Source organism: Panthera uncia, chromosome A2, assembly GCF_023721935.1.
Source record: "Panthera uncia isolate 11264 chromosome A2, Puncia_PCG_1.0, whole genome shotgun sequence".
Lineage (NCBI taxonomy): Eukaryota > Metazoa > Chordata > Mammalia > Carnivora > Felidae > Panthera > Panthera uncia.
This window is the reverse complement of record NC_064816.1, coordinates 99,920,526-99,940,292: the sequence shown is the minus strand read 5'-3', so window position 1 is coordinate 99,940,292 and position 19,767 is coordinate 99,920,526. Positions and strand designations below refer to the sequence as shown.

Here is a 19,767-nt window from a genome sequence, read left to right as displayed (position 1 = left end):
GGATATATTAACATTTTTGCTGAAAATGTGCAACACTCATTAATAATTAATAATCTTAAGTGATAAATGAATCTGTATTAAAACTAAATTATTAGGATTTGATCTAATTAACTTCTCTAAAATTTTGTCCAGTTCGTAATGCAAGAGGCTTTTGCTATCAAATTGGCTATTATAAAAACATGTTGTGGGGTGTCTGGTTGGCTCAGTCATTGACCTTGGAACTCTTGATTTCAGCTCAGGTCATGATCTCATGATCTCCCAGACCATGGGATCAAGCTCCATGTCACCGTGGAGCCCACTTGGGATTCTCTCTCTCCCTCCCTCCCCTCTGCTCCTTCCCGCCTCACACTCAGGCTCTCTCTCTCAAAATAAATAAATAAACATGTAAAAAACAAAAACAAAACATATTGTAAGAAAGACAGCTATAGGTATAATGATACCTAAATTTTTACACTAAATTCCCTGTATTCCCTAGTTAAATTACATTTATTTCAGGGCCACCTTTTTATCAGTATACCTCCTTGATGTAATAGACCATGTCTTCATTTTGGTGTTCTACTCAGGATTTGTTGGCAAGTGCCTTACATTAGTAGTTGCTCAAGAGATACATGTTGAAAAAAAATTAACCTGGTCATTGTTCATTAGTAGGACTAGGAACCACAAATAAAGACTAGAGAGTATGAAAAGACCTGGATTCCCACACAGCCAATTTTTATTGCTTAAGACGGAGAACTATTAAACTCTGAAGTAAATATGACTAAAGCACTCACAAAAAAAGATAACTACTTACAGCTTTGACTATTACAAAGGAAATACAACATAAATTTGAGTTCCTATATATTATAAGCAAAAGTTTATCTTGAAATACTGTCTTCTCTTTACTGGACTCTGAAGGTTTACAAAAGAGGACAACATAGCTAAAGATCAAATAACTGAGGTTAGAGATTGTGTTGCATCCATCAGAAGTTACAATCTACCCTCTAAGCGATATGAGATAAAGCTGAAAATGAACAAATCAAAGTAGATGAAAGAACTACAGAATTACTGGGATCTCAAAGGTGTGAAAAACAAAATGATTAACTCTTAAAACTAGAATACTATAAAATCATAAAACACACTATATGATACTAGATAGTGAATGAATCACAGATCAGTAAAACAGCAACTACAAGGTCAATAGGATTACAAAGTTGTTTTGGCTCAATGACAAACAACCTTGAAAGGCAGAAGAAAGAGGATATTACCTGAAACTAGTGAAAAGGAGGTACTGTAATAAAAATTCATAGTTGAAAGATTAAAACCACATAACATTTAAGAAATTCATTTTTTTTTCACCAAATACAGGAATCAAAGAAAAACACTATATGTGAAGTATCAGCATTTTACATTTAAAAGTGGGCTAGGTATATAAATTAATTCACTGTCCTATAAGAAGGTTTTCATGCAGGAGAAGAAAAGCATTCTCCCAGTACAAAAGAAGCTAAATTATATTATGAAATGAGATTCCAGTCCCAGAGACTAAATATTTTCATTCCTATAATGAAACATACATAAAAAAATTCCCAATTATTATTACTGGCTATCAATGCAGCAGTGAAAACTACTAGTTTTCTCCAGATTGTATAATTAGACATGTGAAAGTTACTATTTTATAAAGTAATATTACCCTATGTACTGAATATATATATTAAAAGCATAGGCTCAACCCTAAAAAACTGCATAAAAGCAGACTTCTGAAATAGACACTGGCAACAGATGGTACAAATTGTAGGAATTCTACAGAAAAGAATTGCTTAATGTAATTTAAATAAAAGGAGCTCTCTGCTGAAATCTTTGTGAAAAGCCCTTTACACATTTGTGTAGCTTCTATAAATAGAAGAACAGTGGAAGAAACTCACTGGGTTAACAGAGGCTGACCTAACATCTATCACAAGAAACTTTTTTTAAGGTTCTCTACTTCACCCATGTTCCTTCCTTTTAATTAACTAAAAAGAAAAAAAAAAAAAAAGAGGGAGAAAAGAGAAAGAAAAAAGGAAAGAAAAAACCTGTGACTAAAAACCTGTGACATAAATGAATGGCAAACATTGTGAGGGCTCAGCTGGACATTCAGCAAGTCAGGGAAGCAGTTAACCCTCTCTCTATTTTAAAACACTGCTGAGTCTGTAAAAATTCCAGGTTCAACTTCTTTGACCTACACTGAAGTTATCCTTTTGGTATTTATAATTCTTTAAGTCACTGTCTGTATTTATGCTGTTAGTGATTATTTTAATCATCTTATCAAGAACTTATTGCATGCTCTGCACAATGCTCAGAGCTGGAAGAAAACAGATGAAATATTATCAGTCTTCAAAGAGCAAAGAAAAGGGAGTGAGGGTAAAGGAGTCTGGAAATGTCACTTTTTAGATCACCTAACACTGCCAAGTACTACATTAGGCACTTTTAAAAACTGCAGTTGGTTAGTACGCTAGATTGTCTTTGGTTAATCTGACACACACCTCCATCACCACCACCATCACCTTACTCTGTTTAAGGCTGGAAACCACATTTCCCATAGTCTTCCCCCACACGCTTCTGTCTATGGTTCCATGTTAGTGACCACAGATTTGAAACATTTAAGTGAAGACCATTTTACTCAGGAGGTCATGGGAGTCAAATGCCTGGCTTTTTCACATGCTGTGCAGCCATATATTCCTTTCCATTTGCTCCCAAGTCATAGTCCTGGCAGGCTTTGCAGACTTCCCCACAAATCCTCATTTTTCACCTACCCAACAGTATTCTTAGGGCTAAGATCTTCACTGTCAAAGTCTCTGACCTGGTGTCAGCAACTACAGGACTCGGAGCTTCAAGATAAATATTTCATTGACAATTTCTCTGATGTTTGACAGAACTCCTCTGACCAGTGGTGACAGATTTCTTGACATCTACAGCCCCAGATATACCAGCAGTGGTATAACCCCCTAATTCCCCACACAGTGAATTCCGTTTTCTTGATCAAACCCTTAGTCACTAAGCTGCTGAAATCATGAGAAGCCTGTGATTCTGGCCTTAGGACAAGTGCCAGGAACAATCCTATCCAGAAAGGCAGCACAATGAGTACTTAAAAATATGGGCTCAGGAGCTATCTGATTCCCGGCTCTATCATTTAGAAGCTGTATGTCCTTCTGCAAGTTACTTGACATCTTTGCCTCAGTTTCTAAACTGTAAAATGGCAATGACATTAGTAACTACTTCGTTAGTACAGTAATTACAATTAATATAAAATACAAAGTAAATCACAAGTAATGGGTAAATAAAAAAATGCTTTTCAACGCTTCTCATTCTGATTTTCTAAAACCAGATCATTCTTCTTTTACTTATTAATACTTTAATAGTTCCATGTTACTTGAACTATGCCCAGATTACTTTTCCGTATGACTCACTGATGACCCTTTCCTTTTTTTGACAGATACACCAAAAGAAATGTCAGAAAATCAAAGTTCAAAATATGTACCCTTGTAATAAAGGCAAATTCAAGGCATGTGAATTAGACTGGGGGAGGGTAATGTTGGGAGGAAAATCAAAGGAGACTTTATAATTTTGAATTTCTTTTAACAAAAAGTATTAACATATTACTTTCACAGCTAACATTCAATTTAAAAATAATTCTAACATTCAGAATAAATGTTTAAAAATAATGATACCCTAACAATACAAGATAACATGAAAATATCAATCAGAGAAAATGTCTATGTTTGTATAGAAGTATTTTCTGAAAATGTAATATGATTTCATTCTTATACTTAAAAATAGCTCTTTTAACCCATCATTTTTAAACACCAAATTTCTAGTGCTATCATTTTTTTCAAGTAACTTTTCTGGATAATCTTTTAACATCTTTGGATAGAAAAATAAATTAGGAAAGTAACAGTGACACTGGGACTACATACATCTATATATATATGTTTTAAGTTTATTTATTTATTTTGAGAGAAAGAGAGTACAAGCAGGGGAGGGACAGACAGAGAAAATCCCAAGCAGGCTCTGCACCAGCAGCACAGAGTCCGATGCTGGGCTCAAACTCATGAACCATGAGATCATGACCTGAGCTGAAACCAAGAGGCGGAGACTTAACTGAATGAGCCACCTAGGTGCCCCAAAAAGCATCTGTATCTTATTGAGATACAGATCTTATTTGAGATCTACTGTCTCAAAATATGCTGTATTCGTTCATATTTCTATAAATCTTTATTAAGGAAATCAGAGTAGAATAAAATGAAAAATGACTTTCCTCAGGATCTAAATAATAAAAATATATTAAGCCTTGCCAAAGTGGTCTATTACCCATTGCACTCTCTGGCTATGATAAATGGAAACTTCCTGTCAGCAGTAAAGGGTGGATGCCATTCTTCTAATAGCAGCCTTGTTCGGCACAAAGCAGGCAGTGGAGCACAAAAATTGAGTCCATGGGCCCATCTCTCTTAACACTGATCAACCAAATGAACAAATCCAAAAGATATCTGTTGCTTAATCAAAAAAGCTAAGATGCAATAAACCAAATGTTTTAGGTGGATTTGGAGTATCTAGTTAGGCAAAAAGACCATTGTGTACTTCTCTATCTTCACTGCCAATATCAAAGTATATACTTTTTTTCTACAGCAAGTTTCATAGTATTTACAATTTAGAGGGAAACAAGCAGACCAACACAGAAGAGCAAAATAAACATATACTGGCAGCCAATATATACACATGCTGCCAGTGTACTTAGAGATTTGCTGCTTCTAATTTTTTCTTTTTTTTAATATCAATTTCCTCAAGGTAGAATAACCTTCAAACAGTTTATTAACTTCTATACTATTGCACTGTGATTAAGCACAGTGATGCCAATGCTCATATAAGCTTGGGGGGGGGGGGTTGGAATTCACACTCAGCTCAAAGTGCAAAGAAGTGTTGAATCTCATATTTTTTTAGTTAACTTATTCTTGAGAGATAGAGCATGTGTGCATGTGAGCAAGAGCAGGGGAGGAGCAGAGGGAGAGAGAGAAAATCCTGCACTGATAGTTCAGAGGCTGACAGGGGGCTCAAACTCACGAACCATGAGTTCATGACCTGAGACAAAATCAAGAGTTGGACGCTTAACTGACACGCCGGTGCCCCCGAATATCATATCTAATGTGAATAAGCTCAGGTACACAAATTAGTAATTGGATATATGCCTGCCTTAGAGCACCATATTTCCAATGACACTACCAAAAGCCAAATGTTTGACGACTCCATTTGTACCTCAACTAAATCTCTAAATCTCTTCTACAAACCTTAAAAGAAAAAACACAGGTTCTTAATTCAAACTGAGTTCAAGTCTTATTCTGCTTACTATCTATAAGATCACAGGTAGGTTACTCAAGCTTTCTGTGTCTCAGTTTTATTTTGAGTGAAATAGGTGTTATAATACTCAAATACAAACTTATTTTTTATAAGAGGGAGTAGGCTGGAGAATTAGTACAGTGTCTGCATATGAGGCATACTCAATAAATGTTAGGTTTTACTACTAATTAAACAATCTTAGATAAAGGTAACTAATCCCTCATGTCCTCTTCTGATTTACTGTCCTTTGCAAAAAGTAATGAAGTAAAATATCCAATGGTCAAATAGTAGGAAGAAATAAAAAATAATAAACTGGTTGGGTTTACTGGCATTATGGCTAAACAGAAGTTAATAGCAGCAACATACAAGAATTTGCTCAAATACGCCAACATGTTCCCTTCTTTCCTTCTTTTGCTCCTTTACTACCACAAGAATGTTACTTTTAAATGTAAAGATATAAAGTATACGAAGTGAGAAAGTAATAGCAGAGGTAAGAAAAGTTGTTCATCAAAATAGGACTTCAATCTATGGCAGCCATGATCCTGTATGCATATATGTCTATGTATATACATACACACACACATATATATACATATATACACATAGATACATATGTGTTTGTTTGTTTGTTTTGAGAGAGAAAGAGCATGAGAGGAGGGAGAGGGGCAGAGGGAGAGAGAGAAATTTAGGCAGGCTCCATGCTCAGTGCAGAGGCTGACATGGGGCTCAATCCCACAACTCTGCAATCATGACCTGAGCTAAAATCAAGAGTTGGACGCTTAACCGACCAAGCCACCCAGGCGCCCCTCATTTTATACTTTTGATGGTTCTTGGACAACTCTACAGAGACAGTCCTTCAAAAAAAATAAAAAATTAAAGTGCTGTATGCCTAATTATAAAGACTGAATTTTTAAAAACAAAATTACTCTAACCGAATATTAATTCACATATCCCACAAAAAAGACTTTTGAAACTAGAAAATTCACTTTTACTAGCATGAAATAATCCAAACTATTTTTCTAAAAATTATGCTAGCACTATAGCCCAAGGGAACATATGCTTAACAGAAATGGTAGAAAGTTGTAGAACAAATCAAAGTTGTAAAACAAATGATCATTTTAATAGTTTTATTAAGTGATACATTATTTTGAAATGAGAAATTAAGGCCTAGGATATATGTCATGAATTCCCTATGTCACAAAGGTAAATCTTCCTCAAAATTTTGATAGAGTAATATGACTACTGTGAAATGAAGTACACTTTGATCAATAATGGCAGGAAAAATTAAAACTAACAAAAGAAATATTTTTTTAAATTTTTTTAATGTTTATTTATTTTTGAGAGAGAGAGAGAGACAGAGACAAGCACAAGCAGGGGAGGGTCAGACAGAGAGGGAGAGACAGAATCCAAAGCAGGCTCCAGGCTCCAAGCTGCCAGCAAAGAGCCTGATGCGGGTCTCCAATTCATGAATCACTAATCACAACCTGAGCAGAAGTCAGACACTTAACTGACTGAACCACTCAGGCACCCCCTCAATAGATTTTGTTACTGAGAACCTTATGCATATTATATCTAGTTTTACAGATGGGGCAGCAAAGGCCCAGGTATCTTAATCAAAATCACACCATCTAGTTAATAGGATGAGGAGGGAGGAAGAAGAAAATGAACATAAGTTGATGTTAATATGTCCCAGACATCATGATGGGTACTTTATGTAAATTATCTAATTTAATTTTCAAAGCAACTGTAATAGGCTGAATACTGGTCTCCACAATATCCATATCCTAATCCTCGGAACTTGTAAATGATACTTGATAACAAAAAGAGACTTTGTATATGTAATTTAGCCAAGGATTTTGAGATGAATTCAGGTGGGCCTGAATCACAGAGGTTCTTATAAGAGGGAAATAGAAGATCAGAGAGGAAGCATATGTGAGTTTGGAAATGAGGTAAAAGTGGTGTGAGAAGAGGCTTGAGCCAAGGAATATAGGTGGCCTCTAGAAGCTAGAAAAGGCAAGGAAATGGATAATCCCTAACAACCTCTAAAAGACCAGTCCTGTCAACACCTTGACTTTAGCCTAATAAAACTGACTGGAGACTTCTGGCCTCTAGAACTGTAAGATAATACATCTGTGTTATTTTAAGCCACCAAAATCATGGTAATTGTTATAGCACCTATAGGAAATTCATACAGCAGCCCAGCTGGGGAACTCAGGTAAGGATTAGGTAATTTGTTCAATATCACAATACCTCTGTAATAGGAAGTTCAATATGGGGCACCTGGGTGGCTAATAAGTGTAGTAATACATGTACCAAAATAAAAAGTATAAGTAGAAAAATACTAGGAACAAGAATTGAAAAATTAAAAGGAGAGATAAATCAGTTATTTACTGTGAAAGATACTTGGTTATACATACAAATGAGCTGGCAGTTAGATACCTAGATTCCCATAATTAACAATGTGCAAAGAAAAGAAAGTAAGCTGCCTCATTTTTAACCATACCATCTAATTAAAATGTTAATATATCTCTGAAACAGAACTGATAGGATAAAAAGTTAAAGTAACAATAGGAACTCAGCCTAAATGGTAAGATCAAAATCAAGATGACTGAATCACTCTCCTCTGCATCTCTCATTCTTACATTCCTCGATCAGGTACTTGACCAATAGAATAACCTCATCAAAGATTTTCTGAATTGCTGTATGGATTAATCGGGGGGGAAGGAAGGGAAGAAGGAAGCAAAAAATAAGAGTAAATAATGATAAACATTATCCAGATAGTTATTTTCTAACTTCAGTCTGCATAAGAATAAAACCTAAAAAGTCTGCTTAAACCAACCCCTAATTCTAAGTTATTAGTTCTTGGATGAGTCCAAAACCTACATTCCAACAAACACCCCACAGATGACCTTTATGCAAGTAATTCGTGGCCTCTAGAACATCATTTCCAAAGCTGGTACCACTCAGCACTATATGATATAATAAAAAATGGTCTTGAAAAAAGTGCTCTTTGATAAAATAGGTTAGGAAAAAGTTAAAGTAATCATTATTCTAAACAGTAGTGTTTCTCAGACCTTGAGTATACATTTGAATTCCCCCAAGAAAGAAAGTAATCATACTGTATTTCCTAAAATTACTGGCCATAGAATCCTTTCTTGTGTTTTACCCACACACATCTACAAGAAGACTAAGACTTTTACACAAGAAAACAAGAGACAAATAATACAGTAAAAGGAATTGGAATAAATTAGAAAATTCAAAAGCTTCCTTATAATTCCAGGCTGTAAGAACAAGTAAACTAAAAGAAAATATGATCCTCTTTTATCTGAAATAATACTAAACTATGGACACAAAAATATCACTATAATATGTACAAAATGTCCGTCTCTGGTTAAAGATGATAACACTGGTCCTAAAGATTTCTTTAAACAGTAAAGAAAACGATGTTTCATAAAAGGATAATCTTTGCAAACACAGACACATGCTTTACTCGAATATCTTAATAGCCACATTGAAGTTATTGGCATTGAAGTTACAGAAAATGTATTAGAAATGAGCAGGCTTAGGGCGCCTGGGTGGCTCTGTCGGTTAAGTATCTGACTTCGGCTCAGGTAATGATCTCACAGTTTGTGGGTTTGGGCCCTGTGTCGGGCTCTGTGCTGACAGCTCAGAGCCTGGAGCCTCCTTCAGATTCTGTGTCTCCCTCTCTCTCTACCTCTGCCCCACTCGTGCTCTCTCTCTTTAAAAAAAATAAACATTAAAAAATTTTTAAAAAAGAAAGAATGAAAGAAAGAGAAAGAAAGGAAGAAGGAAGGAAGGAAGAAGTGAGCAGGCTTGAAGGAAAATTCTCTCTAGTTTATTTGTAAACAAAATATATTTGTGAGGCCAAAAAAAATTGTTTTAAACTAATGGGAATTATAAATAAAACAATTTCAAGTTGATTAATTTAGAGCATTGAAAAACAACTATTTAAATTATCTGGGAGACAATTTCCACATCTGTTTCCTCAATTTCAAATAAGCTCATAACACAAACTGAAATACTCGAAGTAACTTCTCTTATGATTAGATTAAATGTGTTATTACAGATTAAAGAAAATTAAAGAAATTAAAGAAATCTGTTACTTTAAGGAAAAAAGAAAAAACTCTCTACAACTAAACAGGTAACAAAACAAAGGATGACAACTAACCCTAAAAATAGCTACCATCTTGGGATGCCTCAGCTCAGGTCTTGATCTCAGGGTCGTGAGCTCAAGCCCGGCCACTAGACTCTGTGCTGGGCATAAAGCCTACTTAAAAAAAAAAAAAAAAAATCTACATCTCCTTCAGGAGGAGGCAGATTTTTCAAAAGTGTCTGCCTTGGTCCAGAGTAAGAAAGTAAAAAATGTCTCCCCAGGAATTCATAACTGCAAGCCAGCCTTCACTGGATTGGGGCAGAAATTGACACTATTTATATAATGGAAAAAGACACACACACCAAACTTATTTAAAATGGTCTTAGGTTAGGGGTGCATGGGTGGCTCAGTCAGTTAAGCAGCTGACTCTTGATTTTGGCTCAGGTCATGATCTCAGAGTTCATGAGATTGAGCCCCATGATGGGCTCTGCACTGACAGCATGGAGCATACTTGGGATTTTCTCTCTCCTATCTCTCTGCCCCTCTCCCCACTAACTCTCTTTCTCTCTCTTAAAAGAAATAATAAACAAACATTTAAAAATAAATAAAATAATAAAATGGTCTTAGGATAGTACACCTCACCGGCACCTGGTAATAACAAATATAAATACTTTCTGGAAGAAATTGTTTAAACTCTAACCTCAAAAATTTTGTGATGAGAAATAGACTAACAACCTCATAGAAAAATCGGAGAAGACTTGCATTTACATTTCCTAATAGATAAAATACATAGATACTCAAAGTCATTAGTATTGAGACAAATACAAAATAAAATGATATGCTATTTTACATGTATTGCATTGGAAAGCATTAAAATATTGCACAAAATAAGTTTAGGGAACAATAGTAAGATTATTCATTGCTATGAATATAAACTGGTTTAAAACACAGTGGAATTAACTAGCAAAACTGAAGACGCACATATCCGATAACTAAGCAAATGAACACCTTGGTATATATCCTAACTCCTTGTTAGCATGCTGCAGGAGACATTTACAAAAATATTCAAAACAGAGTTGTTTACAAAAGAAAAAAGATGGAAACAAAACTGCCAATCTAAAGAACAAAACATATGATCTATTGTTTTAATAAAAAATACTACACATTAGTAAAAATAAATGAACTGTAACTACACAGATCAGTATTTATGAATCACATCAACAAAATTTGGTTAGGGGCACCTGGGAGGCTCAGTTGGTTGAGCATCTGACTCTTGATTTCTGCTCGGGTCATGAGCTCATGGTTCGTTAGTTCAAGCCCCTCATTGGGCTCTGTGCTGACAGCACAGAGCCTGCTTCAGATTCTTTCTCCCCCTCTCTCTCTTCCTCTCCCCTGCTCAAGCTCTCTCTCTCAAAATAATAAACTTAAAAACAAAAAAAAACTGGTCAAATTAACAAATACCAAAAGGAAAAGCCTGACTCCATTCATACAAAATTTAAAAACTGCAAAACTATGTATTATTTACAAATACACACATTTGGAAAGTCATTACTAAAAAAAAAAGAAAAGAATGAGAAATATAAAGTTGAGGAAGGAGGTGATCTCTGTGCTAGCCAGGTAAGAATGAAATTACCAAGGGATTCACAGGGGACATCAGGCTTTGTTACTTTTTATTTTTGAAGCAGGTCAGTGGATACAGTGGGTATTCATTATTATTATGCTTTAAGTTGAATATATAAAGCATAAATTCTCAGTTATGTATGGTATATTTCATAATGTAAAACAACAAACTGGCCTCAGAATTTTGCCCTCAGAAGTTTGTGATGATTATGATAAACAGGGAAAAAATTACCGTATTTCTTATTGGAATCTTCTTGGGTTCTGGGGGCATGTCCTGTGGAACAAATTTCACTGGTTCCTTAATCTGCCTTCTTGATCGTTTGGTACCATCTGGTAAGGTTTCCATGGCCATGTCTGCTTCCATGTCACTGCTCCCTGCCTGGTCACATTCTGAACACTGCCTATATAAAGAAAAAAATGTAAGTTCATACGTTTATTTTTATCTTCTAGTGTTAGCTATGGTTTCTATTAATACAAAATTCAGGTAGATGTGAAGAATATATGAAACTATATACGAGTATGTGTGACCACAGGGTATACAATGACTACATACAGAGAGGTACATACACTCCTATAAGAATGTCAATAGTAAATGTATAAAGCAATTCCATGTACTCTGTAAGTATCATAAGAACACATGCAATAATGCTACATGTTTAAGTAAACCCATGTAAGAGATTTCAGCACTGGTGGCACAATCCAAAGCAACAGAAATGTGTCTCTCCACCTAGAAAAAAACTGCACTGGCAGATTTTGTTTAATACAATTATTTTAGAACTCTGGATTCTACTGAAGGCTTGTAAATTCCAGGGAAAGGCTAGCACAGGTAAATCACCATTAATTTCTGTTAATTTCATTTCTCAGCAGTCAACACTACCCAACCTCCAACCAAGTCACATGGCAGGCAGTTGTGCACATATTCCTGCAGTGGCTTACATACAGTCAGTAAGAACCAGGATAGCCAAAACAAACCATGTCCTCCAAATACTGGGAATCCATACTCTGATTGGGAATTACTGCTTCTGATCACAGAAGTACAAAGAGGTAGGTGTGTGGTAAGGACCCTCCCTAAAGAATGTAGGGGAGGCTTCTCAGAACAAAGGAAGGCAATGTGACCCAATCAACTCCTATACAGGTATGTATAGCTCTGACACGACTCTGTAACTTGAAATGTGTCCAATCAGACTATATGTGTCACCATATATGGGAGACAAAGAAGTAGAAGTTGCATAAAAGGCTATACCCTGCTGCACTCGGGACTCAGCCTTTTTGGGATCTTAACCCGCTGAGTCCAGGTGGCACAAATAAAGCTGCTTCCTAGAAAGAGGAACCTCAGAGTTCTGTTTCTCTGTGTAAGAACCCTGCTATATGTGACCCCCCACTTGGCCTGAAATGACTTCCAGTACTTAAAAGACCATTGTCATTTATTTCCACCTTCATTTTTCTCTTTGTCCTCTTTTGGGAGCCAGACATTAAAGATATAGACATTCAAAACATAAGTGCATATACAAGAAAAATTAGAAAGTGGCCACCCTTGCCCAGGGAAAGGCTTAGAAAACATATGAGAAGACTGCAAGTTTATACCTCAGTCTGATCCTTAGCAGAGAGATAGCACACTATAATAAAAACAACAAACAAACAAAAACAGTAACAAAACAGCAAATGCTGGGAATGGAGAAAATCTCATTTCTGAAGTTATTACATTATTAAACTCAAATGTCCAGTTTTTGACAAAAACCCCACAAGAAATAGGAAAAGGAAAGTATGGTCCATTAAAAGAGAAAAAAAAATTAACAGAAACTGTCCCAGAAAACCTGATGGCAGATCTACAAGACAAAGAATTATTCTTTAAATGTTCAATTAACTAACAGAGATTGTGGGAAAAGACAAGAAACAATTTATTAACAAAATAGAAATATCAATAAAGAGACAGAAAGCCTAAAAATAAATGAAAAAGAAATTCTGTAGATGAAAAGTATAATAACTGAAATGGAAAATTTACTAAAAGGATTACAAGGGTAGATTTCCAGGGGCACATAGATGGCACAGATAGTTAAGAGTCTGACTTTTGATTCCAGCTCAGGTCGTGAGAATGAGACCTGCATTGGGCTCCTTATGGACAGCACAGAGCCTGCTTAGGATTCTCTCTCCCTCTCTCTCGGCCCCTCCCCTGTTTACATGTTCTCTCTCTCAAAATAAATAAACTTTACTTAAAAAAAAAAAAAAAGGCAGATTTCCAACTACACAACCTATCCTCACACCTAAAGGAGCTAGAAAACAGCAAATAAAGCCTAAAGTCAGCAGAAGGGAGATAATAAAGATTAGAGCAGAAATAAAATATATAAAAACAAACAAACAAAACAATAGAAAAGATCAACAAAACCAAAAGCTGGTTCTCTGAAAGAGTTAACAAAATTGATAAACCCCTACCCAGACTTATCAAAAAGAGAAAGGACTCAAATAGATAAAATCACAAATGAAAGAGGAGAGATCACAACCAACACCAAAGAAGTACAAATGATCATAAGAGAATACCATGAAAAATTACATTTTAACAAAATAGGCAATCTGGAAGAAATGGAAAAATTCCTAGAAATTCACAAACTACCAAAACTAAAGCAGAAAGAATAGAAATTTGAATAGGCCCATAACCAGCAAAGAAATTGAATCAGTAATCAAAAATCTCCCAACAAACAAGAGTCCTAGGCCAGATGGCTTCCCAGGGAAATTCTACCAAATATTTTTTTTTATTGTTTATTTATTTTTGACATAGAGAGAGACAGAGCATGAGCAAGGGAGGGGCAGAGAGAGATAGACACACAGAATCTGAAGCAGGTTCCAAGCTCTGAGCTGTCAGCACAGAGCCCGATGCAGGGCTCAAACTCACAGACCGTGAGATCATGATCTGAGCCGAAGTCGGATGCTCAACCGACTGAGCCACCCAGGCGCCCCTCTACCAAACATTTAAAGCATGGTTAATACCTATTCTTCTCAAACTGTTCTAAAAAATAGAAATAGAAGGGTAACTTCCAAACTCAATCTATGAGGCCAGCATTACTTCGATTCCCAAACTGGACAAAGACCCTGCTAAAAAGAATTACAGGCCAATATCCCTGATGAACATGAATGTATTAGCAAATCAAAATCAACAGTACATGAAAAGAATTATTCACCATGATCACGTGGGATTTATTCCTGGGCTGCTGGGGTGGTTCAATATCCACAAATTAATCACTGTGATACACCACATTAATAAAAGGAAGGATGAAAACTATAAGATCCTGTCAATAGATGCAGAAAAAGCATCTGACAAAATAAAGCATCCATTCTTAATAAAAACGTCCATAAAGTTTGGATAAATGGAACATACCTCAACATGATAAAAGCCATATACAAAAGACCCATAGCTAATATCATCCTCAATGGGGAAAAACTGAGAACCTTTCTCCTACAGTCAGAAATAAGATACAGATGTCCACTCTCACCATTACTATTTAACACAGTATTGGAAGTCTTAGCCTCAGCAATTAGACAACAAAAAGAAAATGTATCCAAATCAGCAAGAAAGAAGTCAAAATTCACTCTTCACAGACAACATGACACTCTATGGAGAAAACCCAAAAGATTCTACCAAAACATTGCTATAACCAACACATGAATTCAGCAACATCTCAGGATATAAAATCAATGTGCAGATATCTGTTGCATTTCTGTATGCCAATAATGATGCAGCAGAAAAAAAAAAAATCAAGGAATCGATCCCATTTGCAATTGCACCAGACACAATAAGATACCTAGGAATAAATTAACAAGGTAAAAGATTTATACTCTGAAAATTATAGAACAATTTTAAAATAAATTGAAGAGGACACAAAGAAATGGAAAAGCATTTCATGTTCATGAACTAGAAGAAAAAGCATTGTTAAAATGTCTACACTACCCAAAGTAATCTACACATTTAATGCAATTCCTATCAAACTACCACCAGCATTTTTCACAGAGCTAGAGCAAACAATCTTAAAATCTGTATGAAACCAAAAAAGACCCCAAAGAGTCAAAGCAATCCTGAAAAAGAAAATTAAAACTGGAGGCATCACGAATCCAGATTTCAAGCTGTATTACAAAGCTATTGCAAAGACAGTATAGTACTAGCACAAAAACAGACACAGATCAATGGAACAGAACAGAAAACCCAGAAATGGACCCACAACTACATGGTCAACTAATCTTTGACAAAGCAGGAAAGAATATGCAATGGAAAAAAAGACAGTCTCTACAACAAATGGTGTTGGGAAAACTAGACCATTTTCTTACACCATACACAAAAATAAATTCAAAATGCATGAAAGACCTAAATGTGAGATAGGAAACCACCAAAATCCTAGAGAAGAACACCAGCAGAAACCTCTTCAGCCTCAGCTGTAGCAACTTCTTACTAGACATGTCGCCAAAGGCAAGCGAAACATAAGCAAAAATGAACTATTGGGACCTCATCAAGAGAAAAAGCTTCTGCACAGTGAAGGAAACAATCAGCAAACCTAAAAGGCAACTGACGGAATGGGAGAAGATACTTGCAAATGTCATATCAGGTAAAGGGTTAGGATCCAAAATCTGTAAATAACTGATCAAACTCAACACCCAAAAAACAAATAATCCAGTGAAGAAATGGACAGAAGACATGCATAGTCATTTTTTCAAAGAAGACATCCAGATGGCTAACAGACACTTGAAAAGATGCTCAACATCACTCATCATCAGGGAAATACAAATCAAAACCACAGTGTGATATCACCTTACACCTGTAAGAATGGCTAAAATTAACAACACAATAAACAACAGGTGGTGGTGAGGATGCAGAGAAAGGGGAACCCTCTTGCACTGCTGGCGGGAATACAAACTGGTGCAGCCACCAGTGTGGGATACAAAAATACAGATTCGAAGGGGTACATGCACCTGAATGTTTATATCAGCATTTATCAACAATTGCCAAACTATGCAGAGAGCCCAAATGTCTATCAATTGATGAGTGGATAAAGATGTGGTGTGTGTGTATACACACAAACATATATGGAATATATACACATGTAAGGGAATATTATATATATGTGTATACACACACACACACACACACACACACACACACACATATATACAATGAAATATTAGCCATCAAAAAGAATGAAATCTTGCCATTTGCAATGACATGAAGCTAGAATATATTATGCTCAGTGAAATAAGTCACCCAGGGAAAGACAAATACCATATGATTTCACTCAGGTGTGGAATTGAGAAACAAAACAGATGAACATATCGGAAGGGGTGGGGGAGAGAAGAGATGGAAACAAACCACAAGAGACTCTTGATAGATAACAAACTGGGTTGACAGAAGGAGGTGAGTGGGAGATAGGCTAGATGGGTGATGGATACTAAGTCAGGAACTTGCGATGAGCACTGGGTGTTGTATGTAAGTGATGACTCACTGAATTCTACTCCTGAAACCAATATGGCACAGTATGTTAACTAAAATTTAAATTTTCAAAAAATGGAAAAAAATAAAATAAAAATGAAAAAAAAAAAAATAGAAGGACAGACTTGAGCAGCAAACTTGAAAGAAAGTACAATGGAAATTACAAAGTCTGAGGAACAAAAAGGAAAAAAAAAACTTGAAGAAAAGCAAACAGATCTTAAGAGGCATGTGGGACATCAACAAATGTACCAACATCTGCACTGTGGAAGGCTCAGAAGGAGAAAAAGGACAGGGAGAATATCTGAATAATGACTGAAAACTTCCCAAAGTTTGATGAAAGATGTTAATATAAACATCCAAGAAGCTCAGCAAATACCAAGGAAGATAAACTCAAAGAATCCCACACCAAGACATATTATAATCAGTATTTCCAAAGAAAAAGACCCAAAGAAAATCTTGAAAGTATAAAGACAGAAATTCAGAATCATCACATATAAAGGAACCTCAGTAAGATTATAAGCAGATCTCCCATCAGAAATTTTGGAGGCCAGAAGGCAGTGGATTAATATATTCAAAATGCTAAAAGAAAAAAGAAAAAAAAAAAAAAAACCCTGTCAACCAAGAATCCTATGTCCAGCAAAACTGTCCTTCAAAAGAGTGAGAGAAATTAAGACAGTCCTAGACAAACGAAAGCTGGGGGAGTTTGTTATCACCAGACCTGTCCTACAAGAAATGCTCAAGAGAGCCCTGCAGAGTAAAAAGAAAAAGAAAAAAGAAAACAAAAAAGGACACTAGACAGCAACTCAGAGCTATTATGGAAAAATAAAGATCTCAATAAAGGTTAATGCATGATCAATTATAAAAGCTGGTATTATAACAATAGTTTGTAATTTCACTTTTTACATAATGTAAGAGATGAATACATTAAAAAAATTAATACCCTAAAAGCTAACATTATACCTGTTTTTGAAGTCCACGTGCATGTTAAAGAAGGATTTAAATTAGATATACAAATATACACAAATGACCAACAAGCACAGGAAAAGGAGCTAAACATTACTAATCATTACGGAAATGAAAATCAAAACTATAATGAGATACCACCTCACATCCAATAGGATGGCTATTATCAAAACAGAAATATTAAGTGCTGGCAAGGATATAGAGAAATTGGAACACTTATACACTGCTGATGGTACTGCTGCTGATGGTATATCTGCTTTGGAAAGCAGTATGGTGGTTCCTCAAAAAATTAAAAGTAGAATTACCATATAATCCAGTCTCAAAGAGACATCTGTACACCCATGTTCATAGAAGCATTATTCACAATAGCTGTAGGAGTAACCCTAGTAACTACTGATAAATGGATAAGGAAAATGTGGTACAGATAGCATGGACTACCATTCAGCTTTAACAACAAAGAGCATTCTGCAATATGCTACAGTATCGATAAACTTGAAGACCTTACTCTAACTGAAATAAGCTAATCACAATGAAAAATACTGTATGATTTCCACTTACATGAGGTACTTATGACAGTAGTTAAAATCACAGAAACTGAAAGTAGAATGGTGCTTGCCAGGGGATGGAGGTGAGGGAGGAATAGGGAGCTGCTGTTTAATATGTAGACTTTTAATTTTTACATTTAGAAATGATTAAGATGGTAAGTTTCATGTTATATGTATTTTGCTACAATAAAATATTTGAAAAAACATTAGTTACACTAAAATATAAATTAACCCTGAAACTTCAGTCTATATCAGTGCTGTTCAGTAGAACTTTATATGATGTTAGAATTCTCTATAACTGCACTATCCAGTACAATAGCCACTAGACATATATAGCTACTGGGTACTTGTATGTGGCTAATGTGACTGAGGATCTGATTTTTTTAATTTTGATTTTAATCAATTTAAATTCAAGTTGTTACATGTGGCTAGTGGCTAACATTTGGACACTTGGACAGCAAGTCTACAAAATGTTGAAAATCTTGATATTCCCCATTATAAAAACCCATTTAAAAACATATAAGAAGCTGTTAAAAGTAAAATAGTTTCCAAATATTTTCTTCAAATTTAAAAGAATGATCAGGAAGTATTTCTTTCAAAGTCTAATTTATAGTTATCTTTATAAATATGGTTATAAGATAAAATTATGTTTGATATTTAGTTTATGTATCAGTACTCTTAGTTTATATCAATATCCTCAGTTTACACCAATACCTCTGAATGCATTTTAGATTTCTCTTACCAAGTATTTTCGAAGATTTCTTGCCATGTGAAGTCAAAATTCACACCTTTCGCTCATTAATAAAGTAAACATTACCAAACTAATATTTATTTTTTATAAGTAACAGCTTTAAACTCTGAACTCCAGTAAGAGTTAAATGCAATATACCATGTGTTATGAAGACATATACATTAATTGCCAAAATACAAATTTATATTGAAGGCATTGATTTTAGTATCTAAAAGTTCCCATTTAACCAAAATTGACAAGCAACATTTTAACACTAAAAAAGTTGACCAATAAGGAAAAAACAAGGAAATAATTTATCATGTGTTACTTAAAAATTTTTATGTCTATTCCAAGCACTTTATTCCTTGAATTCACAGATTACCATCAAAATTAAAATACAAATAAAATGTAATACACTAAATTGTTCCTGTTTTGTCCCTCTTGAAAGATTAAAAGATCAAAGACTGGTATGAGAACTAAACACCTAAACATATCTCCTAACTGAAATAATTAATATATTTTGAAATAATCTATTGGCAGTCCTAAATTGTGAAAACCCCACAAACGTTAAATACCATTAGTAAATAGTAACAAATACAACAAACATTAAAACAGAAATGCCTATAGAAAGATATCAAGTTATATCACAGAAAAGGGCCAGTTCCTTGTATTTACAGATTATAACCTTAAGTGATCATTTCTACCAGTTGATGTGAAATGTAGCCAAATTTTCTCAGACAGTTCCAATTCATTTTTAATATACATGAATTTCTGGGGTATAGAAACAAGTCCCTTTTTTAGGACAAAACATTGTTGTTGTTTTTTTAATTGAGTTTTTTTCCCTTTTGTTTCTCATTTTGTAACTATAACCCTTGTGAGAACATTCTCTAACTTCTCATGGTCATTTCTCATCCTCACCAAAAGTAATACATTTAAGTAACAAAAAAACTTGCATTAGAGCCTTCTGACAGTAGTACCATTATTCCCT

The 19,767-nt window shown here is 35.0% G+C and overlaps 1 protein-coding gene across 4 annotated transcripts in view; it reads right to left on the bottom strand.

The window, feature by feature from the left end:
* Window positions 1–19,767, bottom strand: part of PHF14 (PHD finger protein 14) — a 209,249-nt gene that overhangs the window by 126,590 nt on the left and 62,892 nt on the right. For all 4 annotated transcript variants that reach the window (XR_007460008.1, XM_049641549.1, XM_049641550.1 and 1 more), the window contains exon 14: window positions 11,307–11,475. Coding sequence is in view for 3 of the 4 variants with exons in the window: in XM_049641549.1 (XP_049497506.1) it covers window positions 11,307–11,475 (169 nt within the window). In the remaining variant the exon portion in view is untranslated. The remainder of the gene's footprint in view (window positions 1–11,306; window positions 11,476–19,767) is intronic.